General features: G+C 36.9%; 1 protein-coding gene across 6 annotated transcripts in view; it reads right to left on the bottom strand.

The window, feature by feature from the left end:
* The window catches only part of ANKRD17 (ankyrin repeat domain 17), a 52,850-nt gene that overhangs the window by 2,626 nt on the left and 29,357 nt on the right, over positions 1-20,867 (bottom strand). For 4 of the 6 annotated variants that reach the window (XM_072405341.1, XM_072405343.1, XM_072405344.1 and 1 more), the window contains exons 13-31: positions 20,534-20,677; positions 20,076-20,178; positions 15,586-16,344; positions 12,868-13,016; positions 12,170-12,281; positions 11,566-11,711; positions 10,754-10,896; positions 9,434-9,647; positions 9,044-9,219; positions 8,563-8,725; positions 8,336-8,431; positions 6,519-6,635; positions 6,225-6,396; positions 5,405-5,840; positions 4,994-5,149; positions 4,190-4,339; positions 2,106-3,754; positions 1,737-1,922; positions 329-577 (exon numbers count right to left, since the gene is read on the bottom strand). In XM_072405341.1, the coding sequence (XP_072261442.1) occupies positions 329-577; positions 1,737-1,922; positions 2,106-3,754; positions 4,190-4,339; positions 4,994-5,149; positions 5,405-5,840; positions 6,225-6,396; positions 6,519-6,635; positions 8,336-8,431; positions 8,563-8,725; positions 9,044-9,219; positions 9,434-9,647; positions 10,754-10,896; positions 11,566-11,711; positions 12,170-12,281; positions 12,868-13,016; positions 15,586-16,344; positions 20,076-20,178; positions 20,534-20,677 (5,320 nt within the window). The remainder of the gene's footprint in view (positions 1-328; positions 578-1,736; positions 1,923-2,105; positions 3,755-4,189; positions 4,340-4,993; positions 5,150-5,404; positions 5,841-6,224; positions 6,397-6,518; positions 6,636-8,335; positions 8,432-8,562; positions 8,726-9,043; positions 9,220-9,433; positions 9,648-10,753; positions 10,897-11,565; positions 11,712-12,169; positions 12,282-12,867; positions 13,017-15,585; positions 16,345-20,075; positions 20,179-20,533; positions 20,678-20,867) is intronic. The other 2 variants (XM_072405342.1, XM_072405346.1) reach the window with 2 other exon arrangements.

Here is a 20,867-nt window from a genome sequence, read left to right as displayed (position 1 = left end):
CAGAGAAATTTCCTTCCGTGAAACCGGTCCCTGGGGCCAAAAAGGTTGGGGACCGCTGAGTTACAGGATACCACAATTTCACACAAGCAACTGTGAGTACTTGATAAATATTATCTTGCCCACTTTTAGACCACCTGGGTATAGCTGACTGCCCCCTCCCCCTTCTCCCGGTGGGAAAAAAAAACCCTGGAAACTATTTTTTTTAATAAAAAGTTAAAGTTAAGTTAAAGCGTTCTTTTTTTTTTTTTTTTTTTTAAAGTGCTATTAGTGCAGTACAGCACCCGAAAGGCTAGGGATACACAAATTAGGATTTGCAGGTCTTACTTACCTTGACTGCCTCCCATCCCTTCAAAAGACCAGATTCCACTGTGTCCTACAGAAGTTGCCAAGTTATTCCCAATTACAGAAGGGGTAGATGTCCCAGTTTGCCGTATACGTGCAGAACGCTCAGTTCCGATTGGTACTGGGACTTTCCTGTCATGAGACACCGAATTGGGTTTCTCAGACACCATGGGAACTCCTGAAGGAGAAGGAGACTGTGTTCGAACACCAGTAGACACAGCCTGGGCTGTAGAATCTAGGGAAGAAAAAAAGAAAGCATGTAAGATTCAAAGCAGTAACTTTTTTCTCTTCAATATTCTTAGAAAATACATAAGGTTTTCATCATTTTATGAAAACAGTATTTAAAAAAAAAAGAAAAAGAAAATTTGAGGTGGGGGTGGTTTAGGGCAAGGCACAGCTGACAACTACCATTTACAGCATATAGGATGCTAGCTGGTGATCACTAACTTTATTGTGATACCTGAGAAAGTAGTGCTCTTGTGTGGAACTTGAACAGAACAATATTCAGTCTCTGACCCTGTAGGAAGAGACCTACTTCTCAACTCTGCCTTAAAGCAAAGAACATGAGGTGCCCTCCAAGTAGCTTAAAATCACTGAAGTCAATTACCTTGGCACAATTTATTGTGGTCGTAAACAGAATGATAGTTTCTGAAGAACTTATTTTAACAATCAAATAATAAGCTATAATGACATGCATAAGAACACACGTTTTGCTATATTACAATGATTAATTCTGCCAAAATGACAAATTCTTCTGAAGGATATGAATGATTATAAGGAATCAGTGAAAACTACACATGACAAATACATTTCAGTCATAGCTTGTATTTAACTATATTAAAAGCAGATTGTAGTGCAGACACAGAATGGGTCAATACTGAACTGGATCTCAGCAATTGTAAAGAACATTCATACCTGCCCCACAGAAATGTGTATACAGGGAACAAAGAAGTCAACATATTTATCTACATCTATGAATATCACATGCATGTTTGAGTCACAAATCCAGAAATGCAAAAAATCAGTAAGGTGTGTGTGACTGTAATGAGAAGCTTTGTTGGCCTCTGCAGTCACCATATATATGCTAAAAATAAAAGATTGACAGTGACCCCCATTAAGAAACATTCATATAAAATTCTTATATCAATATTAAAAGTTTGTCAAACTCCTGTGCTACTTTTACTGGATAGTTTGATGTGCAATACCTTATAACTTCATAATAAAAAATCATGTTCATGTTAAAAAAAAATAAAATAAAAAAAAAAGTAATATGTAAAAGACCAGCACTTATGTGTATTATGTGACACAGTTACTAGAAAACTACTCCCACAACAGTGCTCTTTAGGGACTGCAATTCTCACACCAACAAAGGGCATACATCTATCTCTCCTTACCACTTGATGCTGATGAACACGGGGTCAATAAACTAAGAGGAGAGAAATGTTGTCTGTTGAAATTAGCAGCTGCAGGTGCACCTCCTGGTGCATACATCTGACCTCCAGAGATATTAGAGGCAAAGGTACCCAAATGAGTAGTGGATGATGCCACAGATGTGTAAGATGAATCCATATTCACACAACCTTAAGAAAAAATCATAGGTATCTTTAATGAGCTGCTAATACTATTACTAGATCAGACTATTTTATGCCTTCCAAATGAAAGGATACATTTTTACTCAAACTAACAGTATACACAACATTATAGGAGCAAACATTGTGACCCAAAATGAAAGCCCAAGTATTTTCTGAACTATCAAAACTTACCTGACTGACTTGGAGTTGGTCTTTGCATTGGTGGCCTGAAACCTGGTGCTTTGGAAGTATCAGATGGAAGCATTGACTCTGGATTTGGCAAATATGACTGCTGTGCAGACAGCATGGAGTCTGAGGCAGATGCAGATGAGACCATAGAACCCCCCCAGAAGTTATGGGGGGGATTGGGACTGTTTTCAAAAAGTGTGCTAAAGGGACTGAAGGGCAGAGCAGAACTGAAGTTTGGGGCCATAGGTTTACTTGAAGAGTGACCGGAATTCTGACCAGAACTTTGCGTACTTAAACTGGAGGGATGTGGGCCCGAAGGTACACTTTGGGGTCGTTTAATATTTGAATGAGGACCAAGCCCTGATAAAGACGAATTCTGTACAGGAACTTGGCTCTTGTGAGCAGGGTTTGTTCCATGTAAGGGAGGCCTTACAGCAGAGGATTCAATTTTAGCAGCAGATGGAGTAGATGCAATAGAGGAGTGGGACAAGTTATATGATGTTGGGATGTTAGAAGGAATGGGTGAAGGCTGGTGAGTAGGACCACTGACAGCCATGTTGTGGGAAGGGGCCATTCTGGGATCTTGAGGAGGGGGAACTTGGGTCTGCATTAGTGTAGATCTGGAATCCTGTGAAACAGATGTTGGAGGATGCTGATGTGTGGTGTGCGCTGTGTTACTCCCAGAGGTAGAGCTCCCTTGCTTACTGCTGCCTGAGCTAGTCATCTCCATGACAGGTTGGTTGCCCAAGTCCTGATCACTGGAAAGTGAGGTCCCTTTGTTTGGAGAGCATGTCAGGCAATCAGAGGGACTGTTTCTAGAACCTCCTCCAGGCAAGGAAGGTGGGGAGGGAGATGAAGGTGAAGATGTAGTATGATGTTCTTTGGCAGTGGGAACAGGGCAGGTGGAGGCTGTTGGTGTGGTGATGTGGTTGCTTGCATTTGTGGTAATTGTGGTTGTAGTAGCATTAGATGTTTTAACAACTGTGACAAAAAGTTGTCTCCTGACTGAAGGTGAACTGAGGCTCCCATTTGTAGATGAGGCAGGCACAGAGGCCGTAGAGTTTGTGGTAGCTGTTGGGCTAGTAGATGAAGGGGCTCCAGGGATCACCTGAGGACTGCTCATGTTCTGATTAGCATGGCGAGGCATCACGTGAGATTTAGGAGAGTTGGTAGCTCGTGCAGGGCTTAGAGGCCTGACTGGAAACGGGCCCCAAGTGGATTGGGCAGGGGGGAAAGGCCCTCCAAAGTGTGTCATAGGTAACCGTGGAGGACGGATTTGCTGGAAAGTCTGAGCAGCAAGTAAAGCATGAGCAAACTGTGGAGGAGGGTAAGCCAAAGGTAAAGAGACTGGAAATCCTGGTCGCACATTATTCACTGGATTTTTCATGGGTTTGTGAGAAGATGCTTGAGAAATGGCTGGCACAGTGAGGGCAGAGGCAGCTTGTGATGACGAAACTGTGACGGGGGTAACTTTAATTCCCAAAACTGAGCTATTAGCAGACGTTACTGCTGCAGAGGTCGAAGGTGCTGCTTTTGAATTTGCAGAGGTTTTTAAGCGATTCTTTGGGATAAGTTCATCGATTTCTTTATCGGGATCCTTAATAAGTGCATTAATAAGATGTGTGGCTTGTCTGGTGGATTCTGTTCCTCCCCTGCAGGGAAAAAAGCTAATTTATCATCAACGAAGTATTACTTTCAATAAAAGTTATGCAGTAGCAAAAACATTGTACACTCGTACACAATTTTAATGTTAATTTGTAATGTAAAGAAATAACATCAAATTTCCAAGGGCTGGTAAACAGATCAAAAATTAAGGAATATGAAACAAACAGTTCTGCAAAAAATCTAAATCTTTGTAACCAGGCAGGTCCCTTTTGTGTTCAAGGAAAACCTAGAATATCCAGGCATCCTACACCCAGTTCAGTGTAGTTGGAAAAGGAAGAGAAAAAAAAAAAAAAGTAGAACGTCAATATATTTAGGGGTTTTTACAGTGTGACTCCCTCACAGGTTTCACTTTAGTTTACTGCTTGTAGACCTATATACCACATCCGCTGTTACACTGGTCTTAAAGTTTAGCTGAAGTTTACCTGATAGTTATGATTCTGTCACCAGTTTTGTCCTTCTGTTTATCTATGTCAATATGTGCTCCTGTGAACTCTCGGATGGCATTGATATTACAGCCTCCCCTACCAATAACCCGTGAAATGACCGTGGATGGTACAGATACTTTTTTGGACCTAGAAAAGAAAAACAATCTTACATGAGACAGTTCAAAATTATACAACACAAAAAAAAAATTAAGAAAATCTCCAACTCCTTTCCAACAACTTATAGCAACACTGGAAACAAGGCACTGTCTGTTGCCAGCAGTACCGACAAGGGTGTAAGGGGACATACCTGGATAGGTTTTCAAACTAAAATGCAACTAAATTCTGATATTAAGCCTAAACAGGACTAACTGTCACAATAGTTGTTACATAGTTACATAGTAGGTTAGGTTGAAAAAAAGACCGGAGCTTAGACTTCTTTTCCTCCAGACACAAAGAGTGCCCTCTTCTTTGTAATGATCTCAAAGTAAATAATTGGGAAGAGAGTTTTCTATATAGACAGTTTAAATATTTATACAGGGTGATCATATCCCCCCTTAAACGTCTCTTTTTAAGAATTGCATACTAAACAATAAATTGCAAAAACAAAAAAACAATGTATCAGAGAATATTGGTATATTTGCTGCTCTGAATATTTTTATATCACACATGTAGAAAAATATAGGTGAAAAAAAAAATCATAAAAATAGTATAAAGGAATGGCTAAAATGACATTTCAAATGAAATGCCAACAAGCAAAATCATTTAAGGTTATTACTAGAACACAATGTTATTTGAACTCACCTTCTGACCACCTCTTTCCAGCCTTCCTCCCTCTTTTGCCCTCTTTTAGGACTGGCTATTGTCAATTTTCCATTTGGAGATGAGAGCGGAGAAGGCCCAGTCTTAGTGCTTGTAGATAACGAATTTCCTGCTGTCTCAACAACAGATTCGGGTAACCTACAAGAGATTCACAGAGTTAAAGGTTTTTGTTTGCACTACAAACTAACTAACAGCATATTATAGAGTAGGCCTCAACAAAGCACAGCACTGCGGGCTAATGTTACAGTTTACGTTTGGTCACAGTAAAAAAAAAACAACACAAAACTGAAACAAAAAACCGCTACTAAAAATCTTACTTTGCACAAAATTATATAAACATAGTATACATGCAAAAAAAAAAAATAAACTGAACTATATAAAAAGAATACTCACTTTACTGAGGTTTTAGAGGACATTTTTCTTTCTTCTTTCGGAGAAGAGACTAGCACGGATGGTTTCTTTTTGCTCTGCAGACTGCTGTCATTGGCGGCAGAATGATTGTCACTCTTATTGCTGCTGCTGTTGCTGCTCTCATCACTGCAGCTCGAGATCCTCATGTTGTCACTGTCTCCACTTTCACTGGTACTACTACTTTTAGACTCTCCGTTTAACTTTTCCTGCTGCCCATATGAAATAGGAAGTTGGTCTTCAAATATAATCTGCACATTTTCAGCAATTTTGTTCTTTCTGCTTTTCCGCTTCGTGCTGCTTGTGGTAATAGTATTGTTTCTCTTCCCATGTGAGCCCGCTAGAGTGGTCCATGTATAAGATATGCCAATAGTGGTCGTGGTGGTTGCACTTGGTGGTTCTGTTACAACTGGGGGCTCATCTAGAGAAAAAGACTTTTAAAGTAAGTGACATCCACAACTATGAACATAGGTTTAAAGAAAGCAGGAGTACTAATAAAAATTTAGATCTGTTTTGCCTTTATAAGGTATGCATACAGTAAATATTAGAACAAAAGAAGAAAACAAAAAAAAGAAAACAAAAAGGTGTTCATTTGCTGGATCACCTTCTGCATTTTGTACATTAAAAAAGTGTTCTAGCATTTTATATCTGTTGCAAAAAATGATGCATTTTGCAATACGTTCTTTTTCTAGCAATACATTTAGATAAGTGATCCTTTTAAAATAAATGATAGTATACGGTTACACAGAAAAATGAGGTTCCCAAATGAATATATAAGAAAATTTACTTGACAAAACAGGGTTACCTTCAACCTTCTGCTTTTCCTTCTCAAGAGCAGCTTGAAGCTCAAAGTTTTCTTTATTTTTAGCTTCAATTTCCTCTAGTTTTCTCCTCTGCTCCTCTTTCTTCTTTCGCCGCTTCTCCTTCCTTTTCTCTCGCTTTGCAGCCAAAGCTAACCTTCTGCTTTCTTCTCGTAGCTAGGTGATACAATTCAAAAATGGAAAGAGAAGTAAAGGGGGAAAAAAAAAAAATAATCATTTAGGAGTATTGGTATAATTAGGCATATGTTGAAAGTACATTTCCCAAAAGGGTGAATTACCTTTTCTAAATCCAGCTCCTCCAAAAGGATACTAGCATTCTTGTTAGCTTCAGCTGCCTGTCTGTCTTTGGCTTGTACAATTGACTCCATACAGAGGTGGCACTTCTTCAACATTTCCTAAGTTGTAATAAATACATTACAAATCAGACTATTTCAATTCACTACACTAAATGCCCCAGGGGTTTTCTGATTAGAAGTAGAAAACATGCAATGCTAAGAGAGAGAGAGAAAAAAAAAAAAAAACACATTTCAGCTGAACAACTAAATACTCACAAATAATAGATCGCTTTAACTGACCAAATATTTGTGGTTTGATTTGGCCACTTCTGTGATTTGTGTCTGGTAAAATAACATGCTAGGGGGAATAGGACTATTATAGGGAAAACTCCAGAAAGTCCAATTTATAGTTTTAATGGCAATATTTACTAGTTTCACAGAAATGACCTTTTTTCAGTACAAATGTTTTAACATCAGAGATACAGAATCCTTTAAAAATTCTGTGTGGCCTCCACTCTGTAAATCACTGTAGCCACACTTGTGATTCATTTTCTACAGATGTGGATCTTTCATAGCCACTAGATGGTGCTTTGTTTACAGCAAGCAAAAATGCATCCCAACTAAAAAAAAAACAAAAAACATGTATTAGAGATGCCAAAATGTACATACCTCAATTGTTATAACCCAAAAAAACAAGCCATGAATTAGACTCAAAATAAGTGTTTTGGTTGTATGAATTGCCAGGAACACATCTGCATATTGTGGTCATGAGCATGTATTTAAAGGTACCAAATATATTTTGCAGTGTTTTACATTTATTTACAAAGTACTATATTGTGTTTATGCTAGAAGACAAACAACCAACAGAAGCAGTCTCCCTATGGTAGATCTCTGTTAATGAAATTGGATGTCCTTTTCTACTCCCTGTCTACATGTAAAAGCAGCCATCTTTTGTAAAGGCAAGGTTTTGTTTCTTCATATCTGAATCTTCAGCAAGAAAGCTCCAGTGAGAAGCACAGCCATGAAATCCCTAAATCTTACTCTTCTGAAAAAAGCATTCAGATGTAGCAGTGCCTGTGATTTCACAATGCAGCTATACATTACATTTGTTTTTGAGTAGGTGTGCTTTTTAGAATTCACATGGGGTATGAGAAAATGGGTTGGGGAAACTGTCCAGTTTAAAATACCTATAAGTCAAAAAATATACTTAGCATGAGAATTTCTTTCATGTTAGTATTGTGTGTTACTGCAAGGTAGATTCAACCCTTTCAATTTTCCAACTGTGGCAACGGTGAAAAGATCAATGGAAAAACTAAAAACTTTTATTGGAGTCAACACAATAGTATCTTTCCCAAGAGAAACAGCTGTCCTGGTGGAAGCTAAAATGGCAATTCCACTTAATTTGCTGTGATTTTTCCTCACTGTTGGTTGTATATTCACAACAAAGTTAAGGGGGAAAAAGCTTTTAGGTTTTTTAGCTTTCACTGAAAGTACAGAAACATCAAGTACATTTCTCACCAACCACTCTGTGGTGAAGCATTACTCAATACAAAAGGAGAGCTATCATTTTCAATTGTTTAAAGGTCGTTGAAAAACAATTTCCCTTTATAAGCACACTAGATCCACAATCTAAGATTGTAACATTGTAAATAAATAGTATTTTATCATTTTGTCTACTGTCCATCCTCAAGGCAAAAATCCTCACGGGTACGTTTTACCAAGCATGAAATTAGGAGATTGCAAATAAACAACTAAAGTATATAATATTGTATTAATCATGATAATGTGCACAATTAAAGGATTTAGGCACATCAATTTACCTTATCTGTAATGGTGGCAATATACCTCATGCACTCCGAATCTGATGGAAACTGGTTCACCTCTTTTACAAGGTAACGTACCACTTTAACATGACCCTACAACACAAAGGTAAAAAAGAAAAAAAAAAAAAAAACAGCTCAAAAAAGGGAAGAAAACGGATACATATTTGAAAAGCATGCACAGTGGAACCACTAAACATGTACAAGGTCATTACAAAGAAAAGTACCTTTCTAAAAGCTGCCATGAGGGGTGTTATTTTTCTATTGTCTGCTGCATCAACATCTGCTCCAGCTTGCACGAGTAGCTGAACAACATCTAAATGGCCTCCATTTGCTGCCAGCCAAAGCGGAGTGTTCCCCTTTTTGTTTCGTACATCAATATGAGCTCCCCTGTAATAGGAAATCTGGTCAACACACACTGCCTTACATAAGCTTAAATAAAAATCAATGCAGCTGAAACACGAAGTAACAACACTGGAACAGCATGTACAAAACTCTGTAAACCTAGGGTTGAAGTGGGACATTCGTTTTACATCCAAATGAAAATCTGCATCCCTGGGTTTAGGGTCATAAAAAATAAAAGTAAAAATTACAGTAAGAAATACACAAATGTTGATTTTTTTCTTTTTTACAATAGTCTGTAATACCTGTACTGCTATTTAACCTGAACATTTTAACCGAAAGTCACTTTAACATTCAAAAACATACCTGCTAATTAGAAGCTCACAGAACTTGTAGTGCCCCTTGTCAGCTGCGATGGTGAGAGCAGTATCTCTTGAAGATGGCACTGGTGGAGCATTAACATCTGCACCTTTATCAAGAAGAACCCGTCCCACTTCTGCATAACCACCAGAAGCAGCTTCCATTAAGGGGGTGAGACCAGTCTGTAAAATAAAGCAATGTGGGAATAGGAGACATAGAAGTTAAAGAAGTTGGCCAGGAGAACAAGTGTATTAGCTTCAGGTAAAAAAGAAACTTTAGATGTTTTTAGAATATGACTAAAAACTTTATGAAAAAGTTACAGAAAACAAGCGATAATTACTAGAATGTATTCAAAAGCTAGTCAAACCATAACAAATTTCATATAGATTTCTTTACCTTTGCTCTGTGTTCAACATTAGCTTTTCGGTCAAGAAGCAGACTGACCACTTCAGTTCTGCCTTGGAAACAGGCCAGTGTAAGTGCTGTGTTTCGATTTGTTTCTATCTGTGCATTGATATCCGAGCCCATGTCCAACAGCAGCTTAACAGCAGCAGTATGACCATTCATGGCAGCCAACATCAAAGGAGATATTCCCAATTTACTACCAGTTCTGAATGTAAAGAGTAACACATTAGCAAGCATACAATTAAATTTTTTTTCTTTTGCAAAAGGTAAACTAAATTCAGCTATCCATAATAAAAAAAAATTTTGGTAAACTTGTTTACCAGTGGTCACATTCTTGTCTTTCTAGCTCTTTAATCTGGAACTAGCGTAATAATCACCTTATTAACAAGTGAAATAGTAACGAAATCAGATAAGATATACCTAATGCATTGGTCAGATGTCCAAATACTCAAATAGGATATAAATATGTTATTTATTTAGTTCAACATTTAATTTAGTTAATCTGCAAGATTTATTTTAGTTGTTCAAATCCAACATAATGTGTGCTTTATGGGTTTTTTGCCTCCCACACCACCATTAGATATGAAAGCGACATTAACAAAAGGAACAACCAGAGTGAAAACATGGCTGTCCATGTTTTTATGTTAATAGGCACATCGATATAAACCTTTCACTTATCTTCTTTACATGCATCTCCTAATGGGTGGAAATGCAAAATATTCCCGTTTTATAAGACATGCATTTGTAGCGGTTTTGTCATCACATATACTGATTGTCAAACTTTACAAACACAAAAAGAATACTCCCCTTCATTAGCATGTTTCTATTTGTTTTGATGAATTCTTGCTAGCTCCACCAATGTTTAGCAGGCATGTGGTAGCCACAAAAAATGTGCACAAAAGGGGCAAGCAAAGGGCCCAAGGAGGATATAACTCTGTTAGGAACATCAGTAAATGTCTTAAGTTTAAAAATATGAAACTTCAGCTATAAAGATTTTTTTGTGGAATATTTACAAAAATGTTTGCTATATAAAAACAACATAACCACTTTTATGCCAATGCAAAAAACAAAGGCTGGCAGTTAGGCTATATGCTTATCAACAGGTAGTCATATACCTGTTTTTGGCAATGAAAATAGATCTGTGGTGGACCACCATGAGCTACAAGATGTCCGCATGTTTAAATTAAAAATTTTACTACAAAGAATTTTTGTTCCATCCTGAACATTCACATTCCAGCAAACTAAAGACAAAATGTTTTTTTTTTGTCTTCAGCAAATATTCAAAATAGCATGTATAGTAGGTTAACACACCTGGAGTTGATTTCCGCACCCGCATTAAGCAAGATTTTGATAATGTTGACATAACCACCAGATGCAGCTAAGCTTAAAGGGGTGTAGTCTGAAACATTTCTATGCTCCTTATTTGCCCCTCTAGCCAGCAGCAGCTCTACCACCTGAAAAAGAAAAGACAAAATACATTTTTACATTGTTATAGGTATATTAAGAAATAGTTTCTTCAGTGAAAAAGGCATGTAATAGGAATGATAATTCCTATAGACAACGGATGAAGTGTCACTGCTTCAAAGCCCTTGGACCATATCTCATTAAAGTGTCAAAGCAAAACGTTTTTAGTTTTGGATGGAGTGGTTAAAGGGTGCCCCTCAAGTGTTTATTATATATACCAGAAGGCACAGACACCATAATAAAACAAAAAAAAAAAATCTCATTTGACAATTATCTTATCTGTGTGCACTGACAGAATTCCCCAGCTGACAAGGAACAGTGTATTTGAAACCACAGCCCATCTCATTATCCCTCAAAATTCACTAGCACAGAAAAGACTGCTTCACTTATACTCATTCAAACAGTCCAGATCACTAGCTATCCTAAGACTGGAGTTATACACAAAAAAATTCAAAATATGTTCAGAATCTTTTGTTAGTGCTGAAGTGGGAGCATAAATTAGATAATCGTTATATGGCTTACCCTATACCCTATTGAGGCAGGAATTTTAACTTTATGGTGCTTTTAACATTCTGAGATGTTACCTAAACTGAATGTATGTGGAAACCATTTACTAGTTTTTAAATAAACTTAGCAGGTTATAATATATAGTAAATTACCTCTTGTCTGCCACCAGAACAGGCCAGTGATAGGGGGGTATCTTTGGTCCTCTCAGACTGAGCCTCAATGTCAGCATTGTTGTCCAACAAGATTTCAACTACGCCTACATGACCAGCAGTTGCAGCCAAGATAAGTGGTGTGAAACCTTAAACAGACGAAGAAAGGAATAAGCAATATGCTGATGTTAGATAATTTTGCATGTACTTTATCCATTTCAATTCCTTCTCACTGAATATTTTTATCGAAACAGATTTTGTAGATTGTAAAAGCTAACATTTTGGTAATATAGAGATCAGCTGAATAATCTCTGAAATAGAAAATCTTGCACAAAGTGTAATAAGAAAAAAAATGTTGAAAAAGGTACAGGGTGGGAAAAAAATAGGTTCATCAGGGAGAAACAGAAAGGGTGGGGTAAGAGAAGGCAGTCTTAGAGAACTAAATATAGTGGTATGGTATACATTGGCACACCTCCCTTTTTAGATTTTCTCTACTTTCCTTGTAGTCTTCAGATTGTTACATAGATTGTTTAGCTCTAGATGATTTCTTAAGTTTGCAATTTCTATATTCAATGGAGCCGTCTTTTTTTTAAGATTCATTGCATACCTTTTTTGTCTCTGTGCTCAATGTTTGCTCCTCTTTCCAACAAAGTCTGCACAAGCTCCTCATGTCCACCAGCACAAGCAAGTGTTAGTGCAGTGTCATGATTACTTTCAGTCTGCCATAAAAGCACAAAACAAGCCATTAACACACAATTATAGACAGTATAACCACCACTGTAACTATGAATTGTATTAAATTGATAAAAATATTACATTTTATCTAGATTAGTATAAAGGCCACATAGATATGTATTTTGTCAGTGTGATTTTCGGAACCAATTGCTGTAGATTCAAGCTTATTGAATGGAGGCCTGCGCGGAAAATACTTAGCTATAAAGTTACTGTAACCTTACACTGCTACTTCCATGCTCTGCTCTACCACTGTAAATTAGCACAAGTATAGGTTATCCAAAAAAAAAAACAACTTCTTCTAAAGCAATACAACATTTAAATTTACCAGCAATAATTATAAACATATGTGTATATAAGATGTAATTGGAACAATCTCTAGAAAGAAATGTCCAGCCTTACTTTATATACTGCAAAAAAAAAACAAAAAACAAAAAACAAAAAAAAAAACAAACAATAATGGAACTAAAAATTATATATTTATAGAAATTTTGTCAGGACAAGTCACATAACATGTTTATATTAGAATTTTATTTTAAAATCAAAAAGCCATATATTATCATTTATTCTTACCTGTGCATCAATATCTATGGAAGGGTATATAGGTAGCATGGCTGAAGGAGATATGATGGGACTTGGAGTTGGCGTCTGAGGTTGGGATATGGAAGTAGCAATGCTGTGGGTAGGAGTGTTTGAGATTGCCGATGTTCTTCCACTCACTGCTGTTGAATAAAATGTCTATACTTAGTTGGGTAAGAAACGATTAAAAAGAGTGCTTTACTAATTAACATTTGCAAGTAACCACTTGGAAACTGTTGAATAACTGTTGAAAACTTAGTATTTGCTGTCCCTTTAGCAATATTCTCTAACCGATAGGCTTTTTAAAGAAAAGCAATGGGGGAAGGGGTGGGGGGTAAAAAAGCAGGAGAAATGTTGACTTGGGTCAAACCTTTTAAGACTGCCACAAGCACCTTTTCAAAAAAGCTGCTTGTAATAATGAAAATTATCCCTCAGTTTTAACAGGCTTAGGCCAAGTATGTCAGGATTCCAAACTATTGTAAATCACACGATTTCTGTATATGTCTCCTCTGGTGCATCCTTTGTGAGCTCTTAGCCTGAAAAGTAAATTTCCAAGGATAACCTACTTGGTTTACATAAAAGCAGCACGTTAAGGAAATATCTGTCTTAAGCAGAAGATAATTAAGGGGCAGGTCTAAAGCGACACACACACACGTCATATGATTCAGGCGAGAATCTGTCATGTGTCAATCAGTCGCCCAAAGTCATTCATGGATCTTGAACAACTGCAATAGAGGTGAAGGAAGAACAGCACAGCAGGGTGCCACTCGCCCCCTCCATCGAATGTATATGCAGCCTTTTAACTAGGAAAGAAAAAAAAAAAATCTAATTTGAACATGTGCTTACATTATATAGTACTGTAACTTTATGTGCAATAGGTTGCATAATGGACCTGCCAAATGTGTTATTAACTTGCATGTAAACAAGTAGGTAATGCATGTTTGAAAGGACACTAGGGTGTTTGGAGTTCATGCTACTTAAAAATAAAGTAGATTCAACTCCTGCTTAATGGTTTGTTTGGTTAAGTACAGATTTCATATAGACCCAAAAAAGAAAGAAAACAAAACACCTTGCAAGGAAGGTATTAGTAGCAATAGAGGAACACTGGGACAAGGAGGTCCCCAAACGGTGACATAGGCCTTTTTTGGAGGGAGCAGGTGCAATATAGGCACTGTGTAATACAATTTGCAGCAAGCATAAAAAATGAATATATGCATTAAAAAAATACAAAAAGAAAACCAAAAACACTGGTTAACATTCGCTTGGGGTATTAAATGTGTGCCATTACACCCAATGAGATTGTGTCGGTCACATCTGCACTACAAGTTTGAAAATGAAAGCAGTATTGAAAGGTTTCTACAGCACAAACATTGTAAACGTGTTAGGAGGAAGACAGGGAAGGTAACACACTGCACATGTCTTATGCAAGAAAAGGGTCGAAGTGCAATGTTTTAAATTTCTAGTTGTATATTTGCCCATCATAACAGAACTACAATAGGAAAATCAACTTTCTTCTGTAAATTTGTGCTTTTATACCAAACACAACAGGAATTTAGAAAGGTGGGGTGGGGTAAAAGTGCAAGACTGAGGGCATGAATCAAACGTTTGTGTTACAAAAGTCTGAAGCCCGCCTCCTGCTTGGTAATTTTCTTTAACTGGGAGACCAACAAAAACTTTTAATAACCTATAGGTATTCACCACAGACCTATAAACAAGAAACATGTATTGGATCAGATAAATTTATATACAGTTCTAATGAATTGGGCAGTAGTACTGAATTACCGACATGTTCAAGTGAGATATACCTTCCTTAATAGCGTGCTGTAACAGCCTATTTAGAGGTTAGCCATCTTATATTACAGGTTATGTATGATTCCACTAAAAAAAAAAAAAAGCTAAAAAAAAGTGTTTAAAAAAAAAAAAGTCACTCTACGTATAAATAAAGTCTATAACATATAACGTAATATGTTTTGCAAACTATTTTGGAGTCCCAACTGGTTCTGTTCTTGATATAAATCAAAAAAACTATTTCCATTTTAGGTGCAACCTACTAGAAAGCATGTCTGCTTCTGTCTAATGAAGAGTAAGATGGTTTAAAAGTCATTGAGTCTCAAACAGCAAAGATAAGGATCCAACTCAGGTTTAAATAATTTATTTTCCTCCCTCCAAAATACTTTAAAAAAAAATTTGAATATTGGTAGACACGGTGAGGATAGTTTAGTATATTTTGAAGTGTACAAGTGTCAACCCATACAAGTGACTTGTTACATCTGTCATTTGCAGAAACACAATAGTGTAAACTGCATCTTAAATGGGAAGGAGAGTAACAAAATGGATCCATTTATTAAAAATGTTAATAAATGAGTTTGTGCATGCCTTGTAAACTGATTAGAAGGCAATAAAAATCTAAAGGCCTCTGAAGATCACTATTAAAGATGAAATAATTGGACCTCATAGACCACTTTATTTACAAATAATCTAATATTGCTCAATTGCCCAATACTTTTAATAATTTGACTGGGGAAATGTTTAATTCTTTAAAGTAAACCTTGAAATATTTTTATTTCGGTGAACCAAAGAGAAAATAGTCCCATCAATTCTTGTTTACAGAAGGTGTCAAAAAAAAAAAAAAAAAAAACAGAACACAAATATCTGTCAATTACAAGCAAAAAGTAATAAACCAGATGAAACTAGTTGAACTCTCATACCCACCTGCCATGATGTCATCCAGCGTGTCAGTGAGAGTCTGGGCAGGACTGGCTATCATTAACCCTTCTTGTGTTTCTGGCAGGACACCTTGCCCCAGCCCTGTTAGTTGTGCTTGACCTATTTCTTGCTGTCCCACAATAACTCCTTGGAGATCTGCAAGATTAGTTATGGGCCCAGGAGATAGTGTACCTGTTGCCAGAGGCAAAGCTTGAGGCATTGCCAAAGGCTGCATGGGAGTGAAGCCCATTGGTACTGCAGTCTGCTGAGAGTCCTCCTTGAGCAGGATGGTGTCAACCTGCTGTAAGTGGGCATAGTCTACCTCTGTGATCTCTTCCCCAACCCCTACAGGAGTTAGCAACCCCAGATGTTGACAGGACTGCTGCTGTTGTTGCTGCTGCTGGAGCTGAATTCTCTGAGCTTTTACTTCTAGATACTGCTTTTTCAGCTGCTGTTGGGTCTTAAGTTGCAACTCTCGCTCTACTTTCTGAAGCTCCTCCAGTATCTTTTGCTTCTTTTGGATCTGTTCTTCACGGGTTTTATTCAACTCCTCTATCTTCTCTTTAGTTAGTTGGTCTGCATGAGCCAGCTCCAAGGACTGTAACTGTGCATTCTTTTCAATGGCTTCTTTGATCCTCTGTTCAAGCTCCGTCAGCTTCCCCTGAGCTTCTTCTACAATGCTCTCTGGAGACTGACTGCTGATGTATCCCTGTGCATCCTGGCTGCTCTCTGGCACATGGCCACTGGACTTCTGCTTAGAAGCAGCTGTGTGAAAAAGAAACCCCCTCAGAACCAAATGGAAGCGCAAAATGAATAGTATCCTCATGACGGTCTGTTAGACATGAGGATAACTATAAAAACTACATCCACAAATCTACCACACACTTGCAAATGTATAGCTTATATAAGAAAAGACATTTTAAAATTAGAGAAAAAAAATAAAATGAAAATTAGAGGAACAAAATTGGGTTATTTACAGCAGTATGCAATGTGAAGCAAGACGTCTAGCATTTTACACAAAATTTTGGTATAGTGGTCAAAGTGGACAAGGCTCAAAAGCAAGGTGTCTCTTAAGATTGTGATTTTACAGGGCAGACTACATATTAAAAGAGCTTTAACCAACCCAAAACCTCAAATACTTTTCTATTACACCACGGATGAAACCTATATCAGAAAAAAAGCAGTGAGATACCCACCACCCAGTGAGAAAACCCCACCCAGTGATGTGAGTAAAGCAATGTCAGGGCTTTGAAACATTGGCAAGGAATTGCAAGACAGTAAAATAAAACAAGCATAACACTTTAATTGTAGTTTTCTTTCTTTGAAAAACTCCTGGAGCTCCTAAAGCAGTTTTATGCATCAAAAGCTGCAGGCTACCTGTATTTATCAGCTTTGAAGAGGACATGAAAACAAATGTTTTCCTCATAATCCCTTACCAATATAGGTCAGTTGTATAATATATAAGAGGGGCACAGGTTTACCAGCCAGTCCTCCAAAAACTAATATGTGTTTCAGATTTAAACTATCCAATGGGTACTTATATTCTCTAGAATAGCAAGGTCTCTGCTGTTGAAATCCAAGGCCTAAAGTTATCCATGCCTGAACAATTTCTAATTTTTATTACAACAGGAAGAGGACCACAAGATGGATGAGAAAACCAAAACTCCACAGTGGGGAAAAACAAAGCAGAAACTTTTTAATCAAGCCCCTAAATAAGCCAGAAAGAAAAATTACCTAACCTCAAAATTACTTTTAGATAAGCTAGATATACGGAAAAGGCTTTGGTTTGAAGAGCTTTTGTAACAGTATAAAATAGCTTAATTGCCCCCTACTTTCAAATGCTCTTGGACAACTACAAGCCATCACCACTCTACCAGTTCTTCTTTTTGTTTCCTATAATGTATGGTCCTTAAGGGGGGTGGGGGGGGACTTTAAAGTAGACGTTTAACCACAAATCTCCGTATATAGGAACATCTACAAATATTTTAGACACCATGACCTTCTTTTCAAATAAGTTTGGTGCCCATATTTGTGTTACAAAAACGTCACAAAGTTAACAAACAATTAAGGGGTCACAATATTTTATAATGCTTTTCTCTACTCCAATTATGCATGTGAAACACTGTCTGGCATTCTACGCTTGAAAAGTGCTTTGATGGAGGGTTACTGGACAGGAAGATGTATGTTAAAGTAGAGATTTGTCAGAGAGAAAAAAAACTATACAATAAACCTTAAAGGTGTATTCCCTTCTGAATAATAACCCAACCATGCCCTTTAGAACTTTCACTTAAATCCCTACTTTAGTTTTCTGTACCTCAAAAGTTTACCAAACACCTTTTTTTCCTCTTGTATAAGCATGTTATTTTGTTTCTACAAAAAAGGCAATTTTCCTTAATATAAAATTGAAAAATGATGTAAATAGGCTAACACTGAAGTAAGGGGCTCTGACTAACCTGTGGCAAAAGCAGGAAAATAAAAGCTCACCTGAACAGGATACAGGCTGAGACATACAATGGAATGTGAACAGATGAAAATAATAGCACACAAAGATTTTTTATAGATCGAAAGAAAAATTATAGGGGAAAAAAAGCTGACCACTTTTTGGTGTCACTGTGTAGTCACCTACTAACTAGAGGTTGAAAAAGGAGGGAGATACTGTAAACAATGTGCACAGTATGGTGGTTAATTAATGGACACATTATATGCACAAAGTTTCCATACAACCACTATATGAATAACACACCCACATGTAACTCAGAATATTTTCTGGTATACTAAGGAGTAACTAACATTCTAAAAGAAAAGACATAATGCAGACAGAACAAGCAAATCTGCCTGTGCATTCACACAACAACACAAAATCCATAAAACAAGATCAATCTTGTGGACCTTTTGTTTAATTGCAACTAAAGAACAATTTTGCTTTGATCTTGAGATGTTTTCCTGGCAAATATGCTTAGTTAGGAGATAAAATAGAATAAAACATTTAATATAAATAAAATATTTTTTGGTTAATGCCATCCTAAATTAATTAGGATTAAAAATTCGTTTTGTCAACTAATTGGTGCGCATGATGAAAATTTAAAGAAGGGGTTTGGGTCAGTTTAAATTATTAGATTAAGAGATTAAAAAAAAAAAAAAAAAAAAAAAAAACAAAATTGTGAGTGAAATTGGGAAGGTACCTTCACCCATCTATTTCAATGTGGTTAATCTTTGTAGTGATTTACCTTCACTACCTGTCTCATAGAAACAAGAGAAAGAAAGTGAAAATCCCATGGCAACGGTTTTCAAAGAGAACAGATCCATGCCCATTAACGATTTCTCTTCTATTCCTGTTCTAGTGACAACCTAAATTTTTTTCTAGTCTCTCTCACAGGACAAACAGAACGGACTGCAATAGAACCTAACCAGGGTACTATCCTCCCCAAACAATATCCAAAACTAAAATAAAAGTTTTGTCTTTGTATACACTAAGTAATCATTAATTTCATATGCAGAACTAGTTATCCAGACAATTAATGGTTTAGGAAACCATAAACTCCCGCTCCAGGTGCACTTATAATAGTTTGATTTTATTTATATAATTTACTATTTATAGAGATTTGCTATGCTGCCATTTCTATCGAAAATATCCTGCTTGGTGTACTGATCCTCTGCCTTAAATACCTTCCGAATCACTGACCCAGAATGAGTACGCAAGCTCAGGTGTTCAGATAAGTGCAACACAATTTATCACACCATTATCTGCACGCTTGTTTCTAGTGTGTGACAAACCAGTGAAACCAAAAGATCACCTTCACATTCTGGCAATTCAGGACAAGTTAAGAAATGGCATCTCACATAATCTTTTAATGACATGTCTCTTCTAATCTTACCTTACAAAATATAAACAAACTGCAGCTATATTTGCTTAAAAATACATAACTGTCCTTTAAAATCCATCTCAGACTAAACTGGACAAGGAGACAATATGCAATTTAAATGACAAAACATAAGTTGCTACAGGAAATAAAATAAAAAAATAAAAAAAAGCAAGAGGAGATAAATAAAACTTATGGGGCACAAAATTTGCTGGGTAATGCTAGTCACCAAAACACCATGTGTGTCGCTGCATGTGTTCTGCTTTTGCCATAGTGCCACTTTAGGTAGTAAGATATACAATTGCTTCTCTTCATGTCAAAATGTACATGGGAAAGAAGAATTAAGTAGGGACAATTTATCAAGGAGGTCACAAAAGTAGATGCCAATGGGTCACTTAGTTGGTAGTATATACACAAAATTTTAAGTTTAATTTTGAATGTAAACCAAATTCTGTACAAACTACTATTGCTACTACCAACATATTTATAAATCGAACATTTTAATGGCTAGATTTCAATAATATTAAAGAGACACATTGCCTCTAAGCAGGAAACATAACATTTGGCAGAAAAGGTGCAGGAGGACAGGAAAACCAAATTTTTGACTATAAAGCGGTAAGGATTGCTTCAACTAACCTTTACTTCTGACAGGAAGGCTTGTAGACACACTTGCTGGAGGTTTGTCTGGCTCCTGGGGTGGGACAACCATTGGCAGTGCCTGCATTGGTACACGAGGTGCCTAAAAACATGAATCAATGTAAAAACAAAGGCGAACACTAGATGAAATGGGGTGGGGGGTCCTAGCTAGCAAGGCCCACATTTGCATTAGTATTAATAACGTAACACTAGCCCCTTTTGGTATTTGGCCCCCACCCTATATGCCAAAACTATCCCAATGTTAGAGGCTGGGTAAGAGGAGAAACACGTGCAATTTTTAATTAAAAGCAGGTAGTCGATAAAGGAGAGAGGAACGGGACAATATTCGCTTTTAAATAAGCCACTTAAATTTTACATTTCCACTCATTTATGGTTTTGGGCAAACATTGAGGAGAAGTTACTTAGGTGCTAGTTTAATAGTAACAAAAATATATTACCCGGTTCAAGTCATGAGAGGGTGGGGTGAACTGTGTAACATCAGGAGGGGGAGCAGAGAGGAGATTATTGGGATAATCCAACAGGTAGCAAACCACACTGGTGTGACCTCCTTTGGCAGCTTCAATTAGCATTGTTGAACCATCCTGCAAAAAGCACATAAAAACAAAAAACCTCATCAGCATAAATACAGTATAGGAAGGTATTGCAAATTAAGTCCATTAGTTTAACGTGCAGCACAAAATTGTTTTACAAAATTTTTTACAAAAATGTTTAACAAATTCACTGTATATGTCATTAAGTGCAAAACTGATGTAAAATTACCAAAGAGGTGTA

This window comes from Pyxicephalus adspersus, chromosome 3 (assembly GCF_032062135.1).
Source record: "Pyxicephalus adspersus chromosome 3, UCB_Pads_2.0, whole genome shotgun sequence".
Lineage (NCBI taxonomy): Eukaryota > Metazoa > Chordata > Amphibia > Anura > Pyxicephalidae > Pyxicephalus > Pyxicephalus adspersus.
The sequence above is the reverse complement of the archived record's forward strand: the minus strand, read 5'-3'. Positions and strand labels throughout refer to the sequence as shown.